General features: G+C 39.8%; 2 protein-coding genes across 15 annotated transcripts in view; one reads left to right on the top strand and one right to left on the bottom strand.

The window, feature by feature from the left end:
* ABI1 (abl interactor 1) overlaps nucleotides 1–21,744 on the top strand; it is a 78,079-nt gene extending 56,335 nt beyond the window's left edge. The window contains exons 4-12 of one of the 13 annotated variants that reach the window (XM_017817151.1): nucleotides 2,915–2,929; nucleotides 3,649–3,749; nucleotides 7,144–7,284; nucleotides 9,028–9,128; nucleotides 10,105–10,179; nucleotides 11,787–11,963; nucleotides 14,832–14,918; nucleotides 19,094–19,279; nucleotides 20,684–21,744. In XM_017817151.1, the coding sequence (XP_017672640.1) occupies nucleotides 2,915–2,929; nucleotides 3,649–3,749; nucleotides 7,144–7,284; nucleotides 9,028–9,128; nucleotides 10,105–10,179; nucleotides 11,787–11,963; nucleotides 14,832–14,918; nucleotides 19,094–19,279; nucleotides 20,684–20,859 (1,059 nt within the window). In that variant the 3' untranslated portion in view covers nucleotides 20,860–21,744. The remainder of the gene's footprint in view (nucleotides 1–2,914; nucleotides 2,930–3,648; nucleotides 3,750–7,143; nucleotides 7,285–9,027; nucleotides 9,129–10,104; nucleotides 10,180–11,786; nucleotides 11,964–14,831; nucleotides 14,919–19,093; nucleotides 19,280–20,683) is intronic. The other 12 variants (XM_017817139.1, XM_017817140.1, XM_017817142.1 and 9 more) reach the window with 12 other exon arrangements.
* Nucleotides 21,745–22,512: 768 nt separating this feature from the next.
* PDSS1 (prenyl (decaprenyl) diphosphate synthase, subunit 1) overlaps nucleotides 22,513–25,108 on the bottom strand; it is a 21,834-nt gene continuing 19,238 nt past the window's right edge. For both annotated transcript variants that reach the window (XM_017817153.1, XM_017817154.1), the window contains 2 exons: nucleotides 23,698–23,778; nucleotides 22,513–22,953 (listed from right to left, as the gene is read on the bottom strand). In XM_017817153.1, coding sequence (XP_017672642.1) covers nucleotides 22,813–22,953; nucleotides 23,698–23,778 — 222 coding nt within the window. In that variant the 3' untranslated portion in view covers nucleotides 22,513–22,812. The remainder of the gene's footprint in view (nucleotides 22,954–23,697; nucleotides 23,779–25,108) is intronic.

Raw genomic sequence — 25,108 nt, 5'->3', positions numbered from 1 at the left:
GCTTGCTTCTTTAAAACATCTCTCTGTTATGATGGTTGCAAGAAAGCCCAACCAGTACTGCTGCTTACCCTGCTGTCTTGTTTCTGGGAACATCCTGTTCTATCTAGATGTCTGCCTCAGCATCACAAGCATTCCCAGCAAGCCTACATGCTGTGTTTTTGTTCTAATCTGTATGTCATCCTGGATGCCGGTATCTGGCTGACAACTGTCTCCTGTGTGTACAGTACTACAAGTAGCAGGAGAAGCGACTCATGCTCCTCATGGCTTCTGCAGGAGTTCTCAATGATGCTTTTTATTTGACTAAGCCATTTTCCTTTTGCATCTCCCATCTCTTATTTTATACCCTCTTAGAACAGTCTCTTCCCTCTTCAAGCTGTGAACCTTATGCATGCTGCTGCTTCTCTTCATGCCCTGCATTTCCTTTCTTCCTGGCTCTGACCTTCTTGGTACTAATCAGGCAAGTTGGTGATGGTCATGTTCTGCCAACTGGCTAGCTGGCCTAGAGGCATTTGTAGAGAGATGCTTGAATGTATATTAAACATGTTGCCCACTTTTCCTTTTGGTTTTCTGCTATCTTTTCCTTAAAATCATGGTGAGTCTAGACTCTGCTGCATAAACTGTTCCCAATTCCAAGCAGTTTTCTTTAGTTGCTTAGAAAGCATTACATTTTGTTTTCAGACCAAGAAATGCAGCAATGTTAACCTCATAAGCTCAGCCAATAAATTAAAAAAAAAAGTCTCCTCCTAATTAATTAGCTTGTTAACCATGATTAAATAGCCATATGGTTCATCTCGCTTTGATTCATTTGCTTTCCTCCCTTACTTAGGTCTTTTGGATCAGGAGTTCCTCTCCCATGTGAATCCCAGTTCTTGTTTATATTGACAGCAACAGAGAGGATCTTTTTATTTATAGAAAGCAGTATGACAACAGTTTCTAATTCTTCTGCACAGTCAAGTGTGTATCTGTATATTGTTTAACTCAGCAAAAGAGATGATGCTCACCTGATGTAGTGCTAGAGATAGAAATAAAGGTTAAGTGCTGTTGGACTTGAGATAAATGTTTAGTGTGTTAAACAGTACTTAGCAGTAGAAAGGCTTGAAATAAGATGAAGATAACTGAATCATTGCTAGATGTTGATACTCATATTGTCACTGCAGCGGAGGCAGAATATAACAGGGATTAAAAAGGGGGTGGAGATACTCACCATAAATGCTGAGTGACACTGCATAAGCGAAGGAGAGAAAGGAAGTATTTTGGGTTTATATCTTTGAGGCAGGCAAATTTAGTAGTAGAGGCTGGATAAGAAACCATGCCACCCTTCCTTTTAAGCCTTTAAAAAGTTTCTAGCTATGACTGCTGGTGAGAGACAGGACCAAGAGTTTTTCACTTTTTGGTCTCCTTTAACAAATTCCTTGTATTATGCCATTGCCCCTGGCAACTAGTGAAGTAAGGGGAAGAGTCACATATTCCTGTGAGAGGAGAAAGCAAATTTCAGTGCTAAAGGCCTGTTTTAAAAATATAATACCTTGGAGACTACTCTGGCATCTTGGAAACTGAGCCTTCATGTTTATCCATGAAATAAGTATGTGGGGACAGAAGCGGTTTAAGTGCCTGCCACTCTGGTGATGAACCTCTGCCCAGACTGGGAGTAAATGAGTTGACCTTAAAATTTACTTACCAGAGCTAAACTTTTTCATTTGAATTTTGGAACAGGTTTTGTGTTTCTGTTCTACAATATGAATAACTTTAGGGCAGTGGCTTTCAGCCTCTTTTGATTTGTAAACACCAGCTGTTTTTCAGTGGTTTTGCAGACCCTGTTGGTAATCTCAAATGCACATTGCTGTATAGCATGTTTTATTTACTTTTTTTACTGAGTTCATGGATGCCTTTAAACTGATCTGTGTTTCTTGGAGAAGGAAGAGAAAGTGCAAACCACAGTTTTAAATGCTGTGCCTTAGGAGGCTTCTTCTGGAAGTGACAGTTTATTTCCAAACAACCTAAAAAGAAAGCATCAGGATTATTTTATGTTTTGGGTGTTTGTGTTTGCTTCCCCCCCCTCCCCAATTGATGAAACCAATCTTTTTCCCATTCAAAAACATGAATGTCTATCCCTGCATCCCATTCCTCCACCCCCCAGGTCCCCCTGCCGAAAAAAAAATCAGAGAATTTGACTTGAATTTATTTAGAATTTTACATGCTTTCATCATGAGGTGAAGTTTTTATATTTTTTTTCCTCTGCAATCACAAAGGCTGTTAAAATGATACAGTGGAGTCACATAATGACTTGATTCTAAGAGCTAGAATTTCAGAATAACAATCATTAGAGCCGTGCCAACACAGTTTTGAGCAGCCAGTGTTGTGCTGGCTTGAATCAGATTTCAGTCAATAAACCAGAGGTGAAAGGCGCTGCTGCTCATCCTGTTTGAAAATTCCCTTTTCTTTATTTGCCATTCAATGCAGCAGCTAGGATTTCTTCAAAACATGTGAAGGTTAGGTGTCAGAATAACAGGCACGTTTCTTCTGCACATATAGCTGAAACTGTGGTTCTGTGAATGAATTCTTAAATGCACGTTGCCATTGAAATAGCATTCATTTGGATTTGTACTTGAATGGTCAGCAAAGCGCTTTCCACACCTTCACTGCCCATGAAGAGCCTGGCAAACATATCTGGCAAAGCTTAGCTAAACTTAATTTTGACACAAGTGCTTTTCCTCTGGTCACTTTGTCAGACACAGAACTTTCAATGACTGAGACAGTAAAATCTCTGTTAGTGTACTGGGATGAGCTAATTATCAGTAGACACAAATGATTTTTTAAAAAATGTGATTATCTGTAGTTTAAGCTGTCCTATCAGTTGTGATGGATCTGCCATTAATTTCTACCTTTTTCCCCCCCTTTTCTTGCCAACGTTAAGTGGCTAAAAGCCAAGGTAAGAAGTATTATTTCTCCTTTGACCCACAGTGCCTCATGTGACTGATAGTAGAGGCTGCAGAGCCATTAAAACTGAAAACTAGCGCTCTCTTACACTCTCCTCTGCTTTCCATAGGATATTTAGATTAAACATGCTATACTTTTTTTTATTTACAGCATTTAGCGTTTGTCAATATATCTGTGATACATTGACATCTGCATTTATACATAGATACATTAATTTCTCTAACACATATAGTGCTTTGCTCTGAATTTAGTAGATGCCTTGATCCCTTCACTTACATTTTTTGCAGGAGATTTCCCAGACAACCTGAATGACTCTGCTAGTCAAATAGCAGGGCAAATTGAGAAATTCTGGGCCATGCTGGCTGTATTGTACTGTCAGTGTTAAAGTTTGATTTAAATTATTAACACCCGAATGGCTATGAATACAAATGTGGCTTCCCTTTAAAGAAAAAAATTATATAAGAGATTTGTGCGTGAACCTGTCAATTGCCTACCTTTCTGATGTCTGTTGTAAATTGATAGCAAAAATATTAAGCTTGTATTTAGACTCTTTGTATTTACTGGTGTCTGTCTTGTGTGTAGCTGAAAACTTGCTGTTTGAAAGCTGTCTGGGAATTCTCACTTCATATTCTTACACTTAAAAAAAAAAAAAGCTGTCAGTAATAGGGCTGCTCTGTTACAAAAATAAAATCATGTTTTCCCTTATTTCAGCATGGAAATAACCAGCCTGCAAGAACTGGCACCTTGTCAAGAACAAATCCGCCTACACAAAAACCACCAAGTCCTCCCATGTCAGGCCGGGGAACTCTGGGGTAAGAATGGACTGCTTGGCCCTGACCGTGTAATAGAGACTTTTAATTGTGCTTGTGTTGGTGCTTCTTAAATTCATGGGTAGATGACAATTCTGATTGCCTTTAGCAAAAAAATCACAATTACCTTTTCTGTATAAACCCTTTCAGCTGCATTGACTCTTATTTTCCTGATGACCTTTTGAAAGATTTGAAAGGTTTATTATAGATATGGGTAAATGAGGAGTCTGTTGTTTTTGGGGAGAAATCCTTAGTGACACAAAAGAATCTCAATTAGGTTTTAACTTCAGTGGGGGAAAGACCTCATTGGTAAAGTTTTTATCTACTCATTTCTCAATATTAGATGAGCTATGAAATGGATGTCAGTGCTGTATTTGTTGCGTTATCTAAGCACAATTTGTGGCATTGTGAATACAGTGGCAACATTGATTCTTGCAGGCTTGTGCATTTTTAGTTTTATGCTGAAATGAGGAAGGATTTTGCTATTCCCAAGTCCCACTGTGAGCACAGTTCCCTGCATCTATTTTGCTGCTGTGGACCTGTGGGGAGTGAAATCTGCTTATCTTGGTGTGCCAGAAAGTAGTTGTTGCTAGAGACCAAAACATTAATACTTAAGAAGCTCAGTGCACGTGCCATATGGTTTTGTCCATCCAACTGTGTAACAGCTTCCAAAAGGAATCCTAAACGACCTTCTACCTATTTGTCACACTCAGCCTTTCCTTTATGCTATGGGGGACTGAGGCATTGTAAAGCTGGCTGGCTGGTGTGGTTGTGTTAGCTCCAGGTATGTTGTCTGGGAGGGGCAGGAGGCTGGAAAAAATTAAGAATAATGAGACAGAACAAAATGGGGATCGGGAGCAATGGTCAAGGAAAATTAGAAGGAGCAACTGCTTTTGTTGAAGACTTAGTGATTTTTTTTTTTTAATCCAGATTCGATGCTTTGATGGTACTGTTTGTTGTGTATTCCACTGAGAAATTACCCTAGAGGTTTCTTCAGCATGTTTTGTGAAAATTCCCATTGCTCAAGGGCATGAAATCAGTATTCCAATTGTGTCTCTTATCCCAGCTGAGAAGGAGTTGTTTATCAGTCCTGGGAACCTGGGTAGCTCTTTCATGTCCTCTTGGATGCTTGCTAGTGAAACAGCAGCATTGATGTACTGGTGAGCTGTCTCTCTAATGCTCCCCCCTGAACAAACCAGAGCTGTTTGGTTGCCTTAGCTGATGCCTGATAAGGATTAATCAGCTGAATGTCATTTCCAGATGAGCTTGACAAGAGGCAGCAGTTGGCTGAGGGGGAGGAATTATGTGGGTTTGTAAGAGAGATTTCTATCTGCCCTTCTTGTTCAGGAAGTACAGTTCTTGTCTTGAGCAGCCACGTTCTGCCAAAGCATGAAATATCATAGGCATGACTTACCCTAATTTATGCAGAAAAAATCACTAGAAACCACAGGGATACTACTCTTCTCCGTTTGATCCAGAAGGCAGAGATAAGCGCCTAAATCAGAATGAGCGAAGTGTGTAACAGGGGCCTTTAAGTGCGTGCTGCCTGTTGTGCAGCTTGTCCCTCCAAGGCAGGACTATACAAAGGAGTAGGGTGGGGAGGGAGTCCTGCACAGAAACGGCATGGAGTGAAAAGGGAAAGGGCTGAAGCGAGCAGGGGTCTCTTGAAGGGAGAGACTGTGGAAAACCTTGGATGCTCAGGTTGGAAGTACCATGTAAGAACAAGTGAATTGGTGGAGCTGGATGGTGGGAGTAGTTGAAGTTGTTCCTCGAGGGTCCTGGAGCAGAGCAAGGCCTTGGACTCCCTGTAGCTCTCCCTCTTGGCAAGGGTTATCGGATCACACTGAAACATAGAGGCCAGTGAGGTGGGGAGCTCTGGGGAGTGTCAGGAAAGAGTGCTTTCATCCTCTGTAAGGCTGGCAGAAAAGCAAAGGGAAGGATTGGATTTGAGTGATGGAAAGAAACTGGTTTTGGCAGCTTTGGTGCTTAGGAGTTTGAGTTCTTCAATGAAGCTGAGAAGGGCAAAGGAGAAGGTGAGGCATTGCTGAACCTGAGGATGCAGTGAGGTTTTGCTTTTGACAATATTTTTAAATTGTATAGGCAAAATAGTTGGTACTGCAGAGCTGAACAGTAGTTCCTATTGCCAGTGCATTTCAAGGTAGCGTACTTTAAAACAATACTTTTCAAGGTAATTTCTATTGGAAGCACATTGTCTTCCTTGCTTATAATTTTATTTGGTAGTCTTTAGATCTCTCTCTTACAACTGGAATACAAAATTTCTTTACTTTTTCCACAACTGATCTCTTTTGGCAGATATATAAGTGGTGGCAGCTTGCATATTAAAATCATCTAGAGTTTTTTATATAGGCAAACTAATTTACAAACACCACAGTACATGAAAACAATTATAGTATTTCCACTTTTTCCTTTGAGAGGTTTTAATAATAAATTGTTACAGTTTAAGTTTAGTACTGTTGCATTTCATATTGTGAAAAGGAAGTCAATAAGTTTCTTGAAATACCAGGAAGCTGTATAACTTACCAGCTCAGTTATAACCAGTAATCGAACAAATGATTAAATGCCAGTAGTTAAGTGTTTTTGTTTTTGCTTAGCTGGTGCGTTGCCAAATTCCGTGTTTTGCAAGGGATCTCTTAGTTACTGGTGAGAACCAAAGAGCTCTGCGATTCAGTACAATAAACACACTGTTCTTAAGGCAGTAAGGGGTCTGGAAAACAGATCTTGAAAGATCCGTGTTATATTTCTGACTCAATGCAGTCTGGTAGGTGACTTTGGAGATCTCTGGGCTTTGCTTTCTTGGGCTGCAGAATGGAGGCAATGAAGCTCTTCTGTGAGGCACTTTTAGATCTGCTTATGTGAGATGAGATTGCTTGATTACTGTGAAACAGTGCTCCTAGGAAAAGCACTGGTGATTGCAAATGTCGCTTGTTCTGTGAATCTTGATGAATACTTTTAGCCAAGAATATCTCTGGAAAGCATTTGGAAGGAAAGGAAGAGGAAATTGTTACAGTGAAAGTTTATTGTGTGTGGTGTAGTGACAGGTAAACCCAGAACATTATGTGGATGTAGCTATTGTATGTTATGTAGTTCAAGGAATGCATTTTGGGTGGTATATTTAGTTTAGGCTTTTTTGACCACTTTTTGTGCTGTAGGCCAACTTGCATGCATCTGTCTATGTAAGACTACTTTAGACAGTTGACTGTGACCTGTCTACCCGGCCCAGTGGAATTTCTTTAATATACTGTAATGTGGGTCACTGTGCAGTGATCTCTCATGAAAACTTAAGAAAACAAATGGCTTTACTACTTCATTTATTTATCCTTTTGATCTTCTGATCCTTTATCTTTCTGTCTTCAAATCTTTTTTTTTCCTTTACCAGACGAAATACTCCTTACAAAACCCTGGAGCCAGTGAAACCACCAACAGTCCCCAATGATTACATGACCAGTCCTGCCAGGCTGGGCAGTCAGCACAGTCCAGGAAGAACAGCTTCCTTGAACCAGAGACCACGAACACACAGGTAGAGGGTTTTCTCACAGTAACTCTTTCCTGCCTGGCAAACTGATGCTTACTAAAGTCACAGAAAAGCTTTGAAGCTTTGGGCCTGTTGACTTTTTGTTGAAAGGTGAAAAGGTGAGTTATTCTGCCACTGCATCAACAGAACTTCACTGCACTGTTGACTTCCATAATACAAAGAAGTTTCTTCATACTACATGTTCTGAGTGTACCTTTTTTAAAATGTAATTTTTTTCTTGAATTGCAAGACTAGATCTCTCTCTGAGCCTCTTGACTGAGTTCAGGTTTTATCAATTTGATTTTTATCATAGGCCTCAAACTGCGGGGAAAAAAGACAGAAGAATTCAATTTAGTTAGAAGCAAAAGGTTAGCTTACTTTTTTAGAGAGCTTCTTTCTTAATATTTTTCTTTTTTTTTTGTTAACTCCCAGCAGGCAGTTAAACATGGTAGGTCACTAACAGGGACTGAGAGAATATTTTGGACACAGTTGATGATGAAATACTGTCAGAATTAAATAACTTCTAAATGTTGCTGCATCGAACATCTTGTTAGCTGGCTGCTGTGAATGCTCCATACTCTTGTCTCACAAGATCTTCTTTTATGTAGACTGCAGTTAGAAATTCAACTGCAACCATGGTTACAAGATCAAGGTCTTCAGCAGACAGAACGCTAATTCTGAAGGAATTACCTTACCTTCCATTTCAGATTACTGATTTTCTTTTTTTAACAGTGTTATTTTCTTAAGATATATTTGAATGATTTGCACTTGACTCTTGACTGACTTGTAACTCTCTGGGAATGGTAAATAAACTGTAACATTACGGAGTACTCTTTAATTAACATGGATAAGTGAAAAGTGATGTTTTGGCTTCAAAACATCTTGCCTATTTGGTTTCCTTTACATTATTAATTTAATCCATGTAAATTCCAGACTTGAACTAAGGAGCGCTCTTAGATAAAAATAAGGATAGATTCTGTCTGAATTTTGATTCTTTTTCAGCTCCCTCAAGGAAAATAAGTCTTATGGCCTCCAAAGGCATGTGTAGAAATGTTATCCAGTAGTTCACCATAAGTATGTTCTGCATTTCTGGCCTCTGACTTATATATCTTATAATATTAGTTAGATGAAATGTGAGCTGGCTGTACTGTTACCTTTCAGATTGTCTTAGAAACAAACTTCTCATATGCAAAAAGTATGTGCATGGGTAGGGGGGAGTGTTAAAATATACTGAAAATTATGTACACGATACCCCACACCCCATCCCAAATGGTTTATCCTGTCTGTTCTCAGTTAAAAACTTATCAATCTAAACTCTGTTCTGAGCAGAGGAAATGTTCCTTCAGCTGACAGCATAAATAATCTTAAATAACTATTTTGAGTTTAGGCATGAACTCTTTTAGCCCCAGCATACTACTTTCAATTATTACAAGGCCCCTGAACTACTCCTGCAGTTGTTACTCCATTGCCTAGAACTTGTATGGTTGATTACCTTTTTACTTTTTGAAGCGTTTAATTACACATTTTATTCATAGTGGTGTTTATCAGCTTATCTAATTCCATTTATTAGTATTGTAACGTATCCAGACTTGATTAGCTGCATGCAATTGTAGGTAAAGACAGGCATTTTATAGGGGATTTTTTAGCAGTCTGTAATTGAGTTAGGCTAGCAGAGCTCGCACAAAAAGTTGACTGTTGATAAGCTTTTGTAGGAAATGCTGTGCTAATGCTTGTGCCTTTCTTTTGCAGCGGTAGTAGTGGGGGAAGTGGCAGTCGAGAGAACAGTGGAAGCAGCAGTATTGGCATTCCCATTGCCGTGCCTACCCCTTCTCCACCGACCATTGGGCCAGGTATGTGGGACTCTTCCCGTGGTAAATTAAGGCTGCTTGTTACTTGCTTGTGTTTGCAGAGGGATTTTGACTGAATGCGATGTGGTAGAATCTGTCCTGAAGCACAGTCTGCTCAGGAAATCTCTTATGAGTGCTGAGGGACATCTAGTTTAAATTCTTTACCAAAAGTACTTGCAGGACAATCACAGAATAGCTGGGTGGCTAAAACACCTTTGTTGGCCCATGTTTTTACAAGACAATTGAGGGAGTGCAGGGGGAGCAGAAGACAAGTGTATCCTTTTAAAATGTAAATGTATTTTTAAGTGCCTGTCTACAATTTGGCATTTCTGGATGCCCTGATAAGCAGCACCGGCAGCTATTTATTTCCTATTTAATGGGAAATGTTGTCTTCTGAAATACCCTTCTGACTTTGCCATCTGCAGTGAAAGAGAACCATGCAGGATCTCTCAGCATTGAAAGCATACTTCCATGTCTTTAAAAATGATGAATAGTGAGAATGGGTAGGAACCTTCTTTATTATAAGATGGTAGGATTATTATCTTGGTAATAAACCAACTCAGTCACTTGTTTACTGTGTATATTGCAAGTCCAGAAAGCTAATTTGCACAAGAAAATAGTGGAGTTTTGGTGTAATGTAATTTTGTTATTGCAGAGATTTCTCTGTTCCTCAGATGACAAGTCTTCAGTTCCTTATATGCATGTAGGGTTTCCTTTCCCAGGTTTTTCTGATCCTGCAGTGGTACAAATAGGCATGAAATCTTACTACCATCTGGCAACCCGTAAAAATCAATGGGAATAAAGATTGGCAGGTACAGAACCCTGGGTACAATCAGGGCTTGAGTTTGTATTAGTTAACTGAACTTGAGTTTTCCTATTTGTTCGAGAGGCCTATCAAGTGCCACTGCTTGCTTTCTTTTTTTTTTTTTTTACTTTTTTAATAATATGGCCTAATTGGGAATATAAACTATTTTACTAGCACACATTTCTGTTCCTCTTGGAGCCCTGCCAGCACCACCACTGCCACCACCTCTCCCGATGGGCAGTCTGATAGGTGAGACTTGTCAGTGCTGAAGTGATTGCAGTCATGCTGCATAATCAATAATCAACTCTTCCTAATGGACTTAGTGAGGGTGTTTTTTCTTCTGTGGTGGGACCTACATGATTTTAATATAAAAATCAGCTCTGGGATTTTTTTGTTTGTTTTTAAACAAATCTAATCTCCACTAATTTCCTGTGGTTAAAGCCTCTAAAGCTAAACGCACAAGGTATGGGCAAAAGGCTGCTAGTTGCTTGAAATATGTTCCCAGTAAAGCTAAGATCCTATTAATCTGATCTGTAAGATCTCAGAATCAGCTGGTATTTGGCTGTGTCCCTGCTGCTGCTGGTTCACTCCAGCACTTAGCTGGAACTAAGGCACAACAGTTGCACTCTGGCTTAAAAATGGTAATTTATGTGTAGGGCGATGTGTGTCTCCTACTCTGTGGGCTTAAGGGGACTGGAAAGCACAAAGTGTCTGTAAGTGGCTTGGGTTTGATTCTGTAATGCTGCAGGCAGGTGTCATACTGGAATACTTGAGGATATAAACTCACAGTTCTTGAAAAATTGCTTCAAATATTACGTATAGCAGTTAGGGTGGGATCTAAAAGTAGTACTTTTCAAAACAGACAGGAAAAGATACTCCACCCTTTCCTGTCACAGGCTGATGACAAAATTGATTGAGTTATGAAATTAGCTTTGGAGGCCTTGACCCACATAACCTTTTGCACTTTCCCTTACTGAAATCTTAAGTGAAAGTGACTTTGGATAGCATTACAGGACTGCAAACTTCTGATCACTTGCAGTTTGTGTGTGTGTGCATTTTTAAATATATTTATATCATACATGTATATAAGCACAGAACATTTTATTGCAAAACAGTTTTTGCATTTTGGAATTGCATTGACTCATGTGACCACAAATGTGTGAGAGAAATTAGTTTGCAAGGTGTGATTCTTCTATCAGTCAGAGGTTAATCCTAAAGAGAACTTAAATTGTTTTATTAACCTTGAAGTTTGTGCAGCAAGCATGTGGAAGGTAAATATGGGTGTTTATCCTGAAGAATGAGTGACATACCTTTCTGTCAGCTGGCATTGGTGATTCTGATTTGTTAGTGCAAATTCCATCAATATAAAAGCACAACTAGCAAATATGATTGATAAATGTGCCAAGTGTCTGAAGCTCATGACATTTATTTTACTGTTTTGTTAGAGTGTCATATATTAGATTGGAGACAAATTTGGGTTCACGATGGAAAACATTTGTTTTGAGCAGAATGTGGATTATTTTTCCGTGTGCATTTTAATAAAGGGTATTGTGTAATTGAGATACTTAGGAGTTGGAAGCTGATTCAATTTTCCAGTCCAATCTAGTCTCTCAAAGTAGTTCTCAGCATTTCTCAATGCCCTTTATGTTGGTTTATGTCCTGTGTGTTTTTTCTTATTATTGATTGTAACAGGAATGTTTGTTTTCTCTGTTAATCTCCTGTTACAGACCTTAAATTATTGAAGAACTGTAATCAAGTATTTCCCATGTTCTGGACTTTTTCTGTTTTCTGCATTCTATCACAAGTAATGTTCTGCTTAAGTCTTTTCCTTGGTTCCTCTGGCTAATGCTTTTCAGCTGCTCCTGGTTCAGCGCCTGGTTCCCAGTATGGCACAATGACCAGGCAAATCTCGCGACACAACTCTACCACTTCTTCAGCATCTTCTGGTGGATACAGACGGAATCCTTCTGTGACTGCCCCATTTTCTGCTCAACCTCATGTTAATGGCGGGCCTCTTTATTCTCAAAATTCAAGTAAGCTGCTGAGCTCTGAAATCACAAACTGTTTTGAGCAAAATTATTGTAAAAGCATGCATGGCATTTTAATTAATTTATGAAGAGCGTCAATGAGATTACTGCTTTCTTTCCTAAAATAGAAGGAAAAACAAACAAGAAAAACCATATTGAAGTTGTACAGTAATTGCAGTATATGCAATTATACTGTTTTCCCTTCTAACTTGTTTGTTGTTACTCATGACAAGAAATTATTATGATTGCCTGTCTAATTATAGGCAAATTATACTTAGCATTTCAGGTTTGCTTGGAGAACACAAACTAAAACCAGTGTTTTTTGCAGGAGACCTAATATGGTTGTAGTAGTACACTCCCCCCCCACTACTGGGCTAGTGGCAAGAGAGTACTGTCAGAGCACAATGCTCACATTCCCATTACACAGTTCCTCCCTGCCTCTGTCTCTTTCTTAAATCCTTTCATGATTCCAAGTTTCTCCTTTGTTCCTAGTTTTAAGCCTGACTGTTAAAGAGCTCAAGCCTTTCTGTCTTTTAGTTGATGGCTCCTCCGTGCTTTCACACTAGTAGGAGTATAGGAGGAAATGAATGAGGGAAGGGATGGATGCCATGGGCAAGGGAGCAGATTTTAGTCGGCAGCCTCCTCCTGCCTACCTACCCAACAGGGCAAATGAGGTTTGCTGCAGAAAGGTGTGCAAAAGAAGGATCCACTTGAGTGTTGGTAGAAAGCTCTATCAAAAAGCTTTTTCCTTGCTGTTTCCATAAATTTTGACTATAAATACACATAGAGGAGAGATAGCGATACAGTGGTTTCCCCTGGTAGTGTTCAGCATGCCAACTCTTTAAACTGCACAGGGATATTTTTTTTAAAAAGAAATGTTGATGTTTGGATTGAAGATCTCTTTGGACCAGTGTTTGCTGTTGTGTACTTACTCTTAAGGAAAGAATGCATATAAAATATTTGAGACGCTGAGGTGAAGAGTTTTCTGAGTGGTTTAGAGGTATTACATTTATCAGAAAGTATTTTCATATGTAGACACAGTACCTATCTTTTCTTTTTTCCAATCCTGATTTTCCTCCTGCTCACTCTCACCCATATTAGCCCTTCATTTTCCTCCACACTCTTGTTCCTCCAAATTAATTCACCATAACAACAGAAACTCCCTCCTGCTTGAACAGTTGTGTTCTATTGAATAAACAGGATTTTACTTCTGGGAATAGTTCAGTTGTCTTAAATGCTGTGCACACCACTGTTTCTGAATGTTTACATTTGTCCAAAGCAATTTTTTGCTCAAATGCAGGTGCTGTCTCTTAATCTAGCCTCTCCAGTGTTTTCAAAATACTGATTGTTAACATTTTTTAAACAGTATTTTGACGGGTGTGTTTTTCTATGTGAAACTGTTTTCCTCTGTTTCTGTAACTGATGGTTATTTTTTTAATGCTACTGTCTTGACATTAAATCCAGGTCCCACGTTTCCTTAAGGTTTTACTTTTCATGCTAACAAATACTCTGTTTTTTCTTAGATGTTTACTTCAATTTTGTGAGACACCTGTTTGTTCTCTCTCTTTTATTGATCATTTATCGCATACAGTTTATTTGATTATTGGTTTTGTAATGAACTAAATGCTTCATTTTAATTCATCAAACATTAATCTTAGTTATGGCTTTATTTAAAACTGTTGCTTACTTGGGAGTACGGAACCTCTTTCAAATTTGATTCCAACTGGATTACCCTGCTGAATTCCCACCTTCACAGGAATTTCTCTGCTTCAGTGCAAGAGAAATTCCACTGAGAAGGGACACAGTATAAACAAATGAGTTGAAGTTTTGTAGGTTTCTGGGTGGAGTTTTGTTTTATTTTTCATTCCCTGCACTTCGTGGGGAGGTATCCTGCCAGAGGACAAGTGGCTTGCCCTACTGCTCCCATTTGTCTTTCCTACCTGTGCAGGGAAGAGTTGAACATCTGGGCTGTCAGCACAGCATCTCTGAGAACTGGTGCTGTGTGTCACAAGTCTCATTGCTCATCAGATAGATGCATATTCAAAGACGTGCTTGCAAGTGCTTCCTGGGGAGCTCTGTGCACTGAAGTAGCCACTTGTAGCTGTGGAGGCCTTTGCCAGCGCATTAGGTTGCTGAGTGCCCTCTAACCGCAGGAGGCTTAGTAAAGCTCCATTCTGCTCTAAACCCACCTGTTTTTTCTGTCAGCAAGTAACAAGATCCCTTTTTCTATGAAACCCAAAGGCATAGCAAGCTAGCCCATTGCTCCCATCCCACCAGAACAAAATGATGGGAAGTGCTCTCTGTGTGAATGTGAGGTATTGATATTGGAACACTGTTCTCCTTGCAAAGTCATCATATTTGCTTTGTGTCAGTGCTGCTTTTCTGCACTTGATGCAGCGCTCTACTTTGATTTTAGAGAAGGAGTCCAGAATCATGCGAAATATCACCTCTACTCCTAGTAGTGCACTTTGAAAAGATGACTACTAAATTTGAGTAATCCTTATTTAGCAGCAAGACAAAAGCTCAGTTTTATGTGCTCCCCAGGTGAAGCACACAAAATGTGTGAAAGAGCAAGAACCTTCACACGCGCACCCTGTGAGCTTCCAGACACGCAGCCTGCGCTCGGCTGTTATCTGGCTAAACACAGGCGTGCTGTTCTTTTTGATCCTTGATTGGCTAAGCATGAATTCAGCCTTGTTGGAAACACAAGCTTGAAGAAGGTTCTTGTGTGTGTGTTCTTGTTGTTCTTTACATACTTTGTTTTGTGGTCCTGGTTACTGACGGCTGCTTTTGTTTGTTTCTTTTTTTTTTTCCTTTGTCCGTTTGACTTTCCCCGATATGGTGTATGTGTGTGTGCGTGTGTGTTGCTACCAGTTTCTATTGCTCCACCCCCTCCCCCTATGCCTCAGTTGACTCCACAGATACCTCTCACAGGCTTCGTGGCCAGGGTGCAGGAAAACAGTAAGTTTGGACAAGCCGAGCTGTTAAAGGGTAGAGCCTACTCTCTTCTAGCATGCATGGCTGGCAAGTCAGACTCTATTTTGTTTCCTTTTCCAGAAGCTAATACCATCTTGCATTCTAGTGTCAATATGCTATTGGAGCTCAAGGGCACACTCTTCAATATTTTATAACATGTGCATGATTATTACTGACCCATTTAAGTTCTGAACTGCAAATTTATTATAGAAATACAGTGTGAAATGTGGCATATGTTTGGTATGAATATAAAAATGTATCTTAATTGAAAATATTAATTTCATGTTGAATCATCCTGCCTTTTCCACTAGGGATAATTGATTAGTTTTAATTAGAAAGGCTTATGTAGAATGTCATAATACGTGCTGTGTAACCATTGATTCCAATACTGTAGTACTTTTCAGGAAGCTGTACAGTCAATTGAAAATGTGCAGTCTTAAGATCTAATGCCATTGCAAAGGAGCTTGTAAGGCATCTCTCCTCTCGGCAGCCTTTCATTCTCCATTTCTTTGTGCTCTCTAGTCCGATTTCCCTGCTGAGCTTCTTGCAGCATAGCTCTGCTTGTTAGGTTTGTGAGAGAAATGCTCCCTAGCTATGACCTGTGCTGCAAGGTGTTCTATACCGGTAACTCTGCTTTTACCATTACTGCCTGATTCCTTTCAGGTGAGTGTCACTGTGCTAGTGCAGATGTAAAGTCATGTTCTTGATCTGAGGATATCTTTTCCGTAGGAGTACCTTGCAGTTCTTTTGACAACAGACTGAAAGCAATGTAGATAGGGAGTGAAATAAATAAAAAAAAATTTTTAAGTGTTCGGGAACCATTGTAAGGTTTGCTAGGATCTCAGGGGCTCCTGCTACACCGTTGGCTATATAGTTCCCGCATCCATTTAGGGCCCTCTAGGTCTGAGCTCCCATTAGAGCATTTAAGTGGTCATGTTCTGAGCATTCCCCTAGAGAGACATCTAGGAGACATCTCCCTCATTCTCATTCAAAATGAAGGTATTTTGGTATTCTGCTTGGTATATAGTAAGAATCATGTTGATGTAGAATACTGTGCCACAGAATTGCATTGACAAACCTTTCCAAAATTCAAAGTATAGAGAGAAACCTGCTGAAGATGAAGGTTACAGAATGTCTTCACTTGCAGATAAACTTGAGAAAATTGACACCTGCTTCTGAATTGTTCCAAGTATTGTCCTCCTGGAGATAACACAGCCCTTGGGAGAGCAGAGGTGAAAGGGACAGACTTATTCGTGTGTGCAACGACAAAATGCAAGCTGACTTGTGAATGAGATTGCAGCAAAATAGCTGAAGCTTGAAATCTGGTCTTAAGAATCGTTCTTTTTATTTTCTTCCTCTTAATAGTCCCTTGGGTTTGAAAGTTATATAACAAGTATGGCTTTGAGCTGCTGCTGCCTCATTTTGGAGGCAGGGGGGTGTGTGGCAGTCTGCGCATAGGCTCAGCAAAACTGGCTGTAGAGGCTGTTGTTGAGTTTTGGCATTGTGTGCTAGACTTTCATCTGCCTTGTTCTTTGCAAGAAGTCTCTGGGGGAGTGGAGTTAGGGGGACATGGGTGGACTTGTCTTTTCCTTATCATAGAGATCTGTGGGTGAAAGCAACATCCTCTGCTCTGTGGACTTCTTTCAGAGGACAAGGATAGAGGGCTTAGAAATGATGCAACACCTTTTTTCCTGCGCCCTGAGCCCAAACTGTGGGTATTGCCTCAGAGAGGTTTTCCAGTGTGTCTAGTGCCCGGGGACAACTGATTGGATGTAAATTGCTGTACTGTCACACCCAGTCCTTTCAAAAGGAGTATGTTGGTCCCCATTTAAAGAACAGGGATGGGAATACATAAGAAAAGATATCTCAACTTGGAGCTGTATAAATACTCATCCTTTTACCCTTTTTCATTTAGTCTGGCTTTTTGTATGCTTTTTCTCCCTCCCTTAGGAGAAGTGATGCTACCCTAGAATCTGCTTACGTTTAGAACCAGGAAGAGTCTAGGTTAAAGTCCAAGAGGCGAGGGGATACTTCGATGGGGTGGCACTTGTCTAATTTTCTGTTCCATTCTCTGCCCTTGTTTAAATGTGAAGTTGAATTGTTTTAAATGTTTCCCATAAAGCTTGCAGTTTCTGCACTGCATCTCAGTTAGAGTATGTGTTGGCGCTTTTACACTTGCATTTCCTGCCCTCTTTTCTTCTTTTTAAATATACAATTTCATTGTTCAATAAATATAACCTTTCTTTGCATTTAAAAAAATTTTTCCATTTCTTAAGGTAAGGATTTCTCAAGATCACAAAGGATTGTTGTTTCAATACTTTTTTTCCTGGCTGCAGACAGAAATTAAGGGGAGAAATACTTTTTGTGAAAGATGTGCTGAAACTACTGCACAAAATCAATCCATTCATAAACGGTGTTGTCATGTGCCTGTGGTGGATTAATGAATCCTGCCTGTGAGTGCTATTCAGTAACAGGGGCAAGACATAGTGCTCACTCCACCAAAGACTTTGTTAGTCTGTCTCCAAGTGACATAAATGGGCTTCTGTATGGGAGAGGAATCCTTAATACAGTGGCAGCCAGTCTTACTAATGGAGAGAGCTGTGGGGTGTGCAGCTCAGCTGATCAAGTTGAAGAGGAGCTGGGCTTGCAGGTGGAGCAGAGCATTGACTCTTCAAGTGTAGGGAGCAGGCTGGATGCCAGTTCTGAGGCAGCCTCTGCCCCAGCAGCTCCTACCAGCTTCTGCCCCCTGGCAGCAGATCTGGCTTCCCCTGTACCAGCACAGCCAGTCTGACCCAGCAAGGACATGGGAGCTGTACTCAAGCCCCGTGTCAGGAGCATGAGGATGAAGAGGAAAGGTTTGTCACCACTGGAGTAGCAACCAGGTGAAAGTAAAGGGTGTTCAAGCAAACAGAAATCCTATTTCTAATCTCCTGTGCCATTTTAATTAGCAGTAGCTAAAGCTTCGCTCAATGTAATATTCCCTTACTCTGTAGCTTGGCTTTCTTCTCAAAATTTGTGTGCTGGACCTGCACATCCTGGAGCCTGATAGCTCATTCTATCAAACCTTGCCTAGAGCAGTGGTTTTCAGCCTGTTTTCAATGTGCAGAATCCCAAATCACTTGAAAATGAACCTGTATTGCTATGTAACAAAGTTGATTTTAGTGACAGTAGCTTCCTTTCAGTAACTTCTGGCTTCTTAGTGCTTACACCTAGGTCCGTGTGTAATGGACCACAGCTCCCAAGGAATAGGATAAGTGACTTGATGTCTTGCCTCTGAGCATGCCATCTCTCTCCTTTGCTGCCAGCTGCTGTGAACATCACTGGAATCTAATTCGATGAACTGATTTTAAAAGTGATTGTACCATAATGCCTTTCTCTTTTTTCCTTTTCCCAAAGCAACTTGTAATTGTGATGATTGGAGAATCTCAGGGCAGGAATTTGACATTTTGGATTATACACTTAATTCCTTGAGCACTTTTTCCCTAAGAGGAGCAGCTGCCTGTTGTAGTTTTCCATTTATTAATTAAATCCTGAATGTGTGCACACACACACAAGCTAGTCTGCAAGATAAGGATCTGTACAAAGCTTTTCTTCTGCAGAAGGATTACTTGGCTTTCTCTTACCTGTTTAAATCTTAAATACTAGTCTCTTCCCTTTTTTATGATCCACACCAGATCTTTTTGTCCCCTTAATGCTAGCTCTGAGAGAGAAGGAATCCAAGGAAGCAGTGTTCAGATATAAATTAAAGTGATGGTTACAGACAAAGGATTTGTTAAAAAAAGATGAAGCTGCTGGCCCAGTCCAGAGGCCTGTTGCTGCCTGGCTCAGAGGGTGCCACTCGGAGTCCTCCCATAGCTAACGCTGCAGCGCATGGACGTCGGAGCAGGAAGCTTTCCTCTCTGCTGATGTTCAGCTTATGCCCCGCAGCATGTGCTTTAGTAGCATTTATACGTAGATTTGACCACTAATAACAAATATAGTTGTGTGTTGTAGCTGTTTAATACAAAGCCTCTTGTTTCTAATCAGTGCATGGAATTATAGTGCATGCTATGTGTGTTGTCCCCCCACCCCTTTTATTTACAGTGTACAGCCTCAGGTTTGTTTGCACCTCCACACTGTTTTTGATTTAAGAAAAAAAAATAATCTCCAAACGTTTCTAGTTGCTGATAGCCCGACTCCTCCCCCACCTCCACCCCCCGATGAGATGCCGATGTTTGATGACTCTCCTCCTCCTCCACCCCCACCTCCCGTGGATTATGAGGATGAGGAGGCTGCTGTTGTGCAGTACAGCGATCCCTATGCAGATGGAGATCCTGCTTGGGCACCTAAAAACTATATAGAGAAAGGTAAGAGAGGCGTTGCAGCTGCGTTAGTGCAGTATCAGAGGATTAATGGTAATGAATGAAGGACTTAATGTGGGTCTGATGAGAACAATCATTGTCCCTCCTAAGTCAGAACTCGATCCATGCTGTCCTTAGTTTGTTTGTGGCTACACGTAATGTTATAAGATACAATCCTTTTTTGGACAAATTATAAAATACCGTCAAGCATTCTGGGACAGATGAAAACCAAAAAGCTTCTTTATGAGATGCAGATGTAAATTGTATGTCTTTCATCTTTTCTGGACTGTGTCTTTAGCTACCTCAGAATTGCTAGGCAGTCATCTAGAAACTGTTGCAAAAAGGTCAGAAATTGAGCTGTATTTATTGCACTGAACTAGATAGCTAGAGCAGATCATTAGACTTCCAGCTATAAAATGTGTTGAGGAAATTTATCAGTGACTCCCCCATCAGCAAACTACAAACTAATGTAGTAAATGTCTCTTCCCATGAATAAGAGATGCTGATTTCCTGCCTAAGACATCAGATTTCTGAGAATATATATATAGGTGTAAAGTAGTAGATTCCTGGAATTCCTAAAGCTGATCAACTGCATAAACCCATGTTAACTGTTTTGAATGGTAAGACTATGATGTCTAACTCTATATATTCATAGTGGTAGTTTTTAACTCCACTATTGTTGGTGGCAAGACTTACTTTCCTTAAGGTGATCTCTGCTTCGTTAGTGGCACGCAGTGAGTTGGAGATTGGTAAGAGTATTCACCAAGCACGTACTGAAAAATAGCAGATGTTGCTGTAAATTTGCTTCTGCTTTCTCCTACAGTAACGTTTCTACTTGCACACATTGCAGCTTCTTGAAAATTGATGCCAGAACTTCCTATCATACAGAGGCTCTGTAGGAAAGACCATCCATTTGTTGGAGTAGCTTAACACAGTGATGTGTAGATCCCACACTGAATACAGTGTGTGTGTGTGTATATATATATATCTATATCTATATATCTATATATATCTATATCCAGGGGCCCTAGTGAAATTATTTAAAAAAAAATTTATTTTGAGGTAATCAGACCAGAAATGGCTGCCACACTTAAGGAGTCAGTTATTTCATACTTCAGCTTTAAGTGTCCATATGCACTGCTTTACTGTGTCGCAGTCAGATGTACCTCTCTGTCAGCAGCTTAACTGAGCGTTCAGTGTAGTCACCACCCACTTCTTATTGGTAGCTAGTGTTGGAAGGAAAGTAAAATTTCATTTTCTGGACTTAATGTTCAACAGGGAAAGCATGTGGATTCATTATGGAAAATCCCAGGATAGCAAACTAGTCTTTTAATATTTTTTGAAGTACAATTGTTTTTTAATACTGGTGCTATTAATAAAATGCTAAACGTGTCCCTTTCCAATCCACAGTTGTTGCTATATATGACTATACAAAGGACAAAGACGATGAGCTGTCATTTATGGAGGGTGCAATCATTTATGTGATAAAGAAGAACGATGACGGCTGGTATGAAGGAGTTTGCAATCGAGTAACTGGCTTGTTTCCTGGGAATTACGTTGAATCAATCATGCACTATGCCGATTAAAATCCTTTGCTTTTCAAAGTTTGGTCTTGTATTCAGTCATACCATGATTATTTACAAGGGGTAACTAAAAGCTAACAGGATTGTCTTAATATACTTTCAAAAAAATTGTGCCCATTTCTTCAGGCCATACTGTTTTAATGGTATGATTGAATGTCCATCTCTGAGTCTCTGGGGACAGTATGTCTTACCTGATGGCAATTTGTAAAACAAACAACTGTCTATAACTGGTTATACTTATTTACTTATGCATTGTTAATTTTATGACCAGCCTAAATATTATGGGGAAGTAGGGTATAATATTTAATGAACCATGATCAGATTGTGCCATTACATTTTTCAGTACAGCATGGTAACTAACACTACGTTAGACTAACATATTAAAATCTGGATGAGAAGTTTAATGTTAGTGCTGGTCATATTACTTTTTGTTTAGACTCTTTGCTCATTCTTGAACTATATTTGTTTAAAGCATGCATACAAACTTATGTATTGAAATATACTTTTTTAAAAATCCAAGATGCTTCCAATTGTTGTAATCTTTACCTGGAGTATTCTCACTAAAGTCTATTACAATGAGTTGTTTGGGTCTAAGGTGTCCATGTGAATCAAAAAATGGGTGGTCTTATGTATGTGTAATTTGTACCCAAGTTTTTTTAATGAGTAAATTTACATTATGACTTTTTCCATTCATAAATATATAAGTGAACCAAAGGTCTTGTCCATTACTTTGTTGGTTGGCTTGGCAAAGAAGGCTGGAATACTAAGGTAGCAAAATCATGGCTGTGTTATCCCAGGCAATGTACTGAAAAGCAAATGTTTGTAACATGAATTTATCACTGACAGAGGGAAAATAAATTAGATCTGAAACCCTGAATTACACACTTACACATACTCTTAAAGGTTCTTTTCTTCCAACATTTAATTATAGCAAGGATTCTTGATTTAATCTAGTTAGCTAGATGCAGTAAAACTTGGACACCATCTGTAACTTAAGAGTTCTCTGAGGAAACTCTGTGTGGCTTGGTGATGTGCCCTGCTGAGAAGAGACAGCGAGGTGTCCTCCAGAGAGCACCCAGGGGGAACACACACAACAGGAACTTGGCCATTGTGTTAAGACATCACAGGCAGAGATAGAGATTGTGTGCCTCCCTGTTCTACAAATTCTGTGGCTGAAATAACCTGAAAAGGAATGTGGTAGTACTGGATAATTACTGTGAGAGGAATGTGTCTGGGACTTCAAAGCAGGCTTCTAGAAGGGTACTGAATATACTCTATAAACTAGCGATGGAAGGGGATGGAGTTGCAGGTTTGACTGGCTGGTGAATCATTTAGTTTTAGTGTGAGTTAGAAATACTGAGCCTTTCATTATCTGAACTGCAGCAATCTCAAATTCTGCATCTTGTTAACTGCTAGCAAGTAGCCACCAATAGTGCACCTGTATTTCATTACAAACTGGAACTCACTGATGTATATAACCAATTAAAATCTACATATAGTCTTTTATAGTAAACTGGTGTCATATGTACAATTCCAGTTGCTTCTGTTGTTAAACAGCCAGGGAAGCATTCAAACCATCTCTCTTCACAGGAGTTTACCAGCCCCTGTGCATGCATGCTCTGTTTATTAGTGTAAACAAGTGAAATTTGGAACAGCTTCAGTTCTTATACACTGATTTATATTTATTCTCATTGTGGCCTTTGTGCATCGACATGTAAACATCTTCCCCATCCCCCACAATCACCAGCCCCCCACTAAAACAATTGTACAGCACAGTTTGATTTGCTCTGAATTGCATTGCTTCCTGCAGTAAAACACTTTAAACTTTTGTTTTAAAAAAAAAAAAAAAATTTAAAAAAATAATTTTTGGTAGCCTGTGTTGGAAGCAAATAACTTTTGAAATAAATGTAGGCACAGTCTGGTAAGTAGCTGCCAGGACGAGTGGAAGGAGTTGTCTCACTTGTCTCGCATGAGAACCATTTCTGTCAGGTGGACGAGGGCTTCCCTCTCGGGGGACGGCCGCAGTTTGCGGATCTCTCGCGTGGCCGCGTGGCAGTAGCGCTGGGCGAGGTAGGTTGTCTGCTGCACACCATCACTCTGAGGTGGAAAGACAGTGAGAGGAAATGGGTAAATGATCAGCCTCCCTCCTGCCTTTTGCCTCTCCCCCTGTACAGGGGTTTTAAGGTCAGTCAGTACCCTGAACGCTTAATTATACTGTGCAGGGGAAAGGAAGAGGATTCGTTCTGTATTCATGGAATCCTACATACCTTCCCCAAAGTGTCAAAATACTAAAACTCATCCATGCTAAATTTAAGTATACTTAAAAAACAGCACTGGTATTAATAATATATTAGAAACTAATGGTTTAACCCCTCCCCTCCTGCCCTAAGTAGGGATGTGCAAAAAAATGTGCTATTCTGGAAAAATAGGTATTAATTTTGCACAGACCATTATTCAGTCTTTTCAGACTAGCGTCAATTAAAACTCATGGGGTGTGCACTGCAGTTACAAGACTGACTGGTAATGATGTGCCACTTACACCAGTTGTTGGATACAGCTACTCCTCAGCTGAAGGAACTGAGTTCATGCATGAGCTTTTTACTTTTATTATGTGGATTTTATGCTATGGGAGGGAAAAAAAGAAAAAAAAGCTCTTCAGTACCTATCATTTCTTCTAAAACACTGTGCCAGTAAGACAGCTGAAGAGTTCTAACTTGGCACTGTACATTGCATGCTACTTAGCAGGTAAATGACAATGCAGCCCTGCTATTTTACTTCGGAGACAATGAATTTCAGACCAACTTCAGTAGGGAAAGCAGAAATATTTGGTATCAGTCTTACCTGCAACACATATTTCCAAGCACGTTCAACATCTCCTGGCCTACTGAATCTCCTCATTATCATAGCATTCATTTCTGGAAACTAAGCACAAAGGGAGAAGGTTTTTGTACTGCTTTTGTTTTCCATGTAGCTGCCTGCCACGCAAAGGTCAAAACAACACCAAAGTACAGACCTCTTCCCCTGCCACTCTTGTTATTATGGGTATAGCTTTAGGTTCATACTTGCAGTCTGCATAGGACTGTAGTACAGCACAGCCCAAGCATTTAAACTTAAACTGTCTGGCTCAGCTGGCTGTAGCCAGTTGGTAGCAAAAGGTAGCATCTGCCATTTCATCATGTTGAGCAGATAATCTACTGTGGTAATTTCTGATGTGGCTACTCCCTGGAGTATAATCTGCTTCAGGTATTTTTTTATCACAAATGATGCTTAGTGTTGGCACAGCTCAAAGAAGCACCTCTTTTCCCCCCATGTACAACAATGAACAAAAGAGGTTTGTTGTTTAGCTGTTATATCCACTTATAGTTTCTATTGTGCTGGTATTTTATATACACAGGCTCTGCCCTGTGGAAAGCTCAGGACTGATTTTTTTTTTTTTTAATAAGAAAGAAATGGCAACTATAAGGTATTTTGTTTTCAGTCACACAGCATTTGTAGTTAGCAGTCCATGCTCAATTCCCTACAAATCAAGTAGGTAACCCAAGTCAGTTGTGTGAGAAAATCGCATTACTTATCTAAACATGCAGGCTCTTTCTTCAGATAGCCTAGAAACAGAAAAACCTGGTGCTTACTAAAAGTAAGGTCACAATTCAAGGCACCTACTCTGCAGAAAAATTCTTTTTAAAGGAAAGAGGTCTTGGTTCATCTTGTTTGAAAGGATTAGAGTCAAAGAAAGATGATTTTATTGCCGTACACTTGTAAACAACGATCCACTTTCCTAGCACACCTTTGGTCCTGAAACTGCAGCTCCACAACCTTGTTCGGGTAGAAACGCAGCATCCCTAAATGTTGTTACATTTCCTTACTACTCATATGAAGTCTTCTTGGAGATGCATTTAGAAGTTTATTGGTGACTCATACACATATACGGGATCACTTTTTATATTTAAGCACTAAAGGATAAGAAAATCCCCAAACCTATAAGGCAAAGCTGTTATTAGCCACTCTGCAGATTTAGCAGACAGTGTATAAGCACTGGACAGGAATGCTTATAATAAAAATAAACCCTCATTCTTCAGCTGTACTAGTTTAAGAAGGGCTTTAGAATTAGCATATACTAGTGTATTTCATTAAGAAATAAATGGGGTGGGGTTTTTTTAACCGAGTGAACTAACTTTAAATACTGAATAAATAGGTATCACATCAAGCTAAACATTTTTATTTTCTGTAAAGGCCTCTCCTTAATACTCTAATG

The sequence above is a fragment of the Lepidothrix coronata genome, unplaced genomic scaffold, assembly GCF_001604755.1.
Source record: "Lepidothrix coronata isolate B3197 unplaced genomic scaffold, Lepidothrix_coronata-1.0 Scaffold59, whole genome shotgun sequence".
NCBI lineage: Eukaryota > Metazoa > Chordata > Aves > Passeriformes > Pipridae > Lepidothrix > Lepidothrix coronata.
This window is presented reverse-complemented; position numbering and strand designations above follow the sequence as displayed.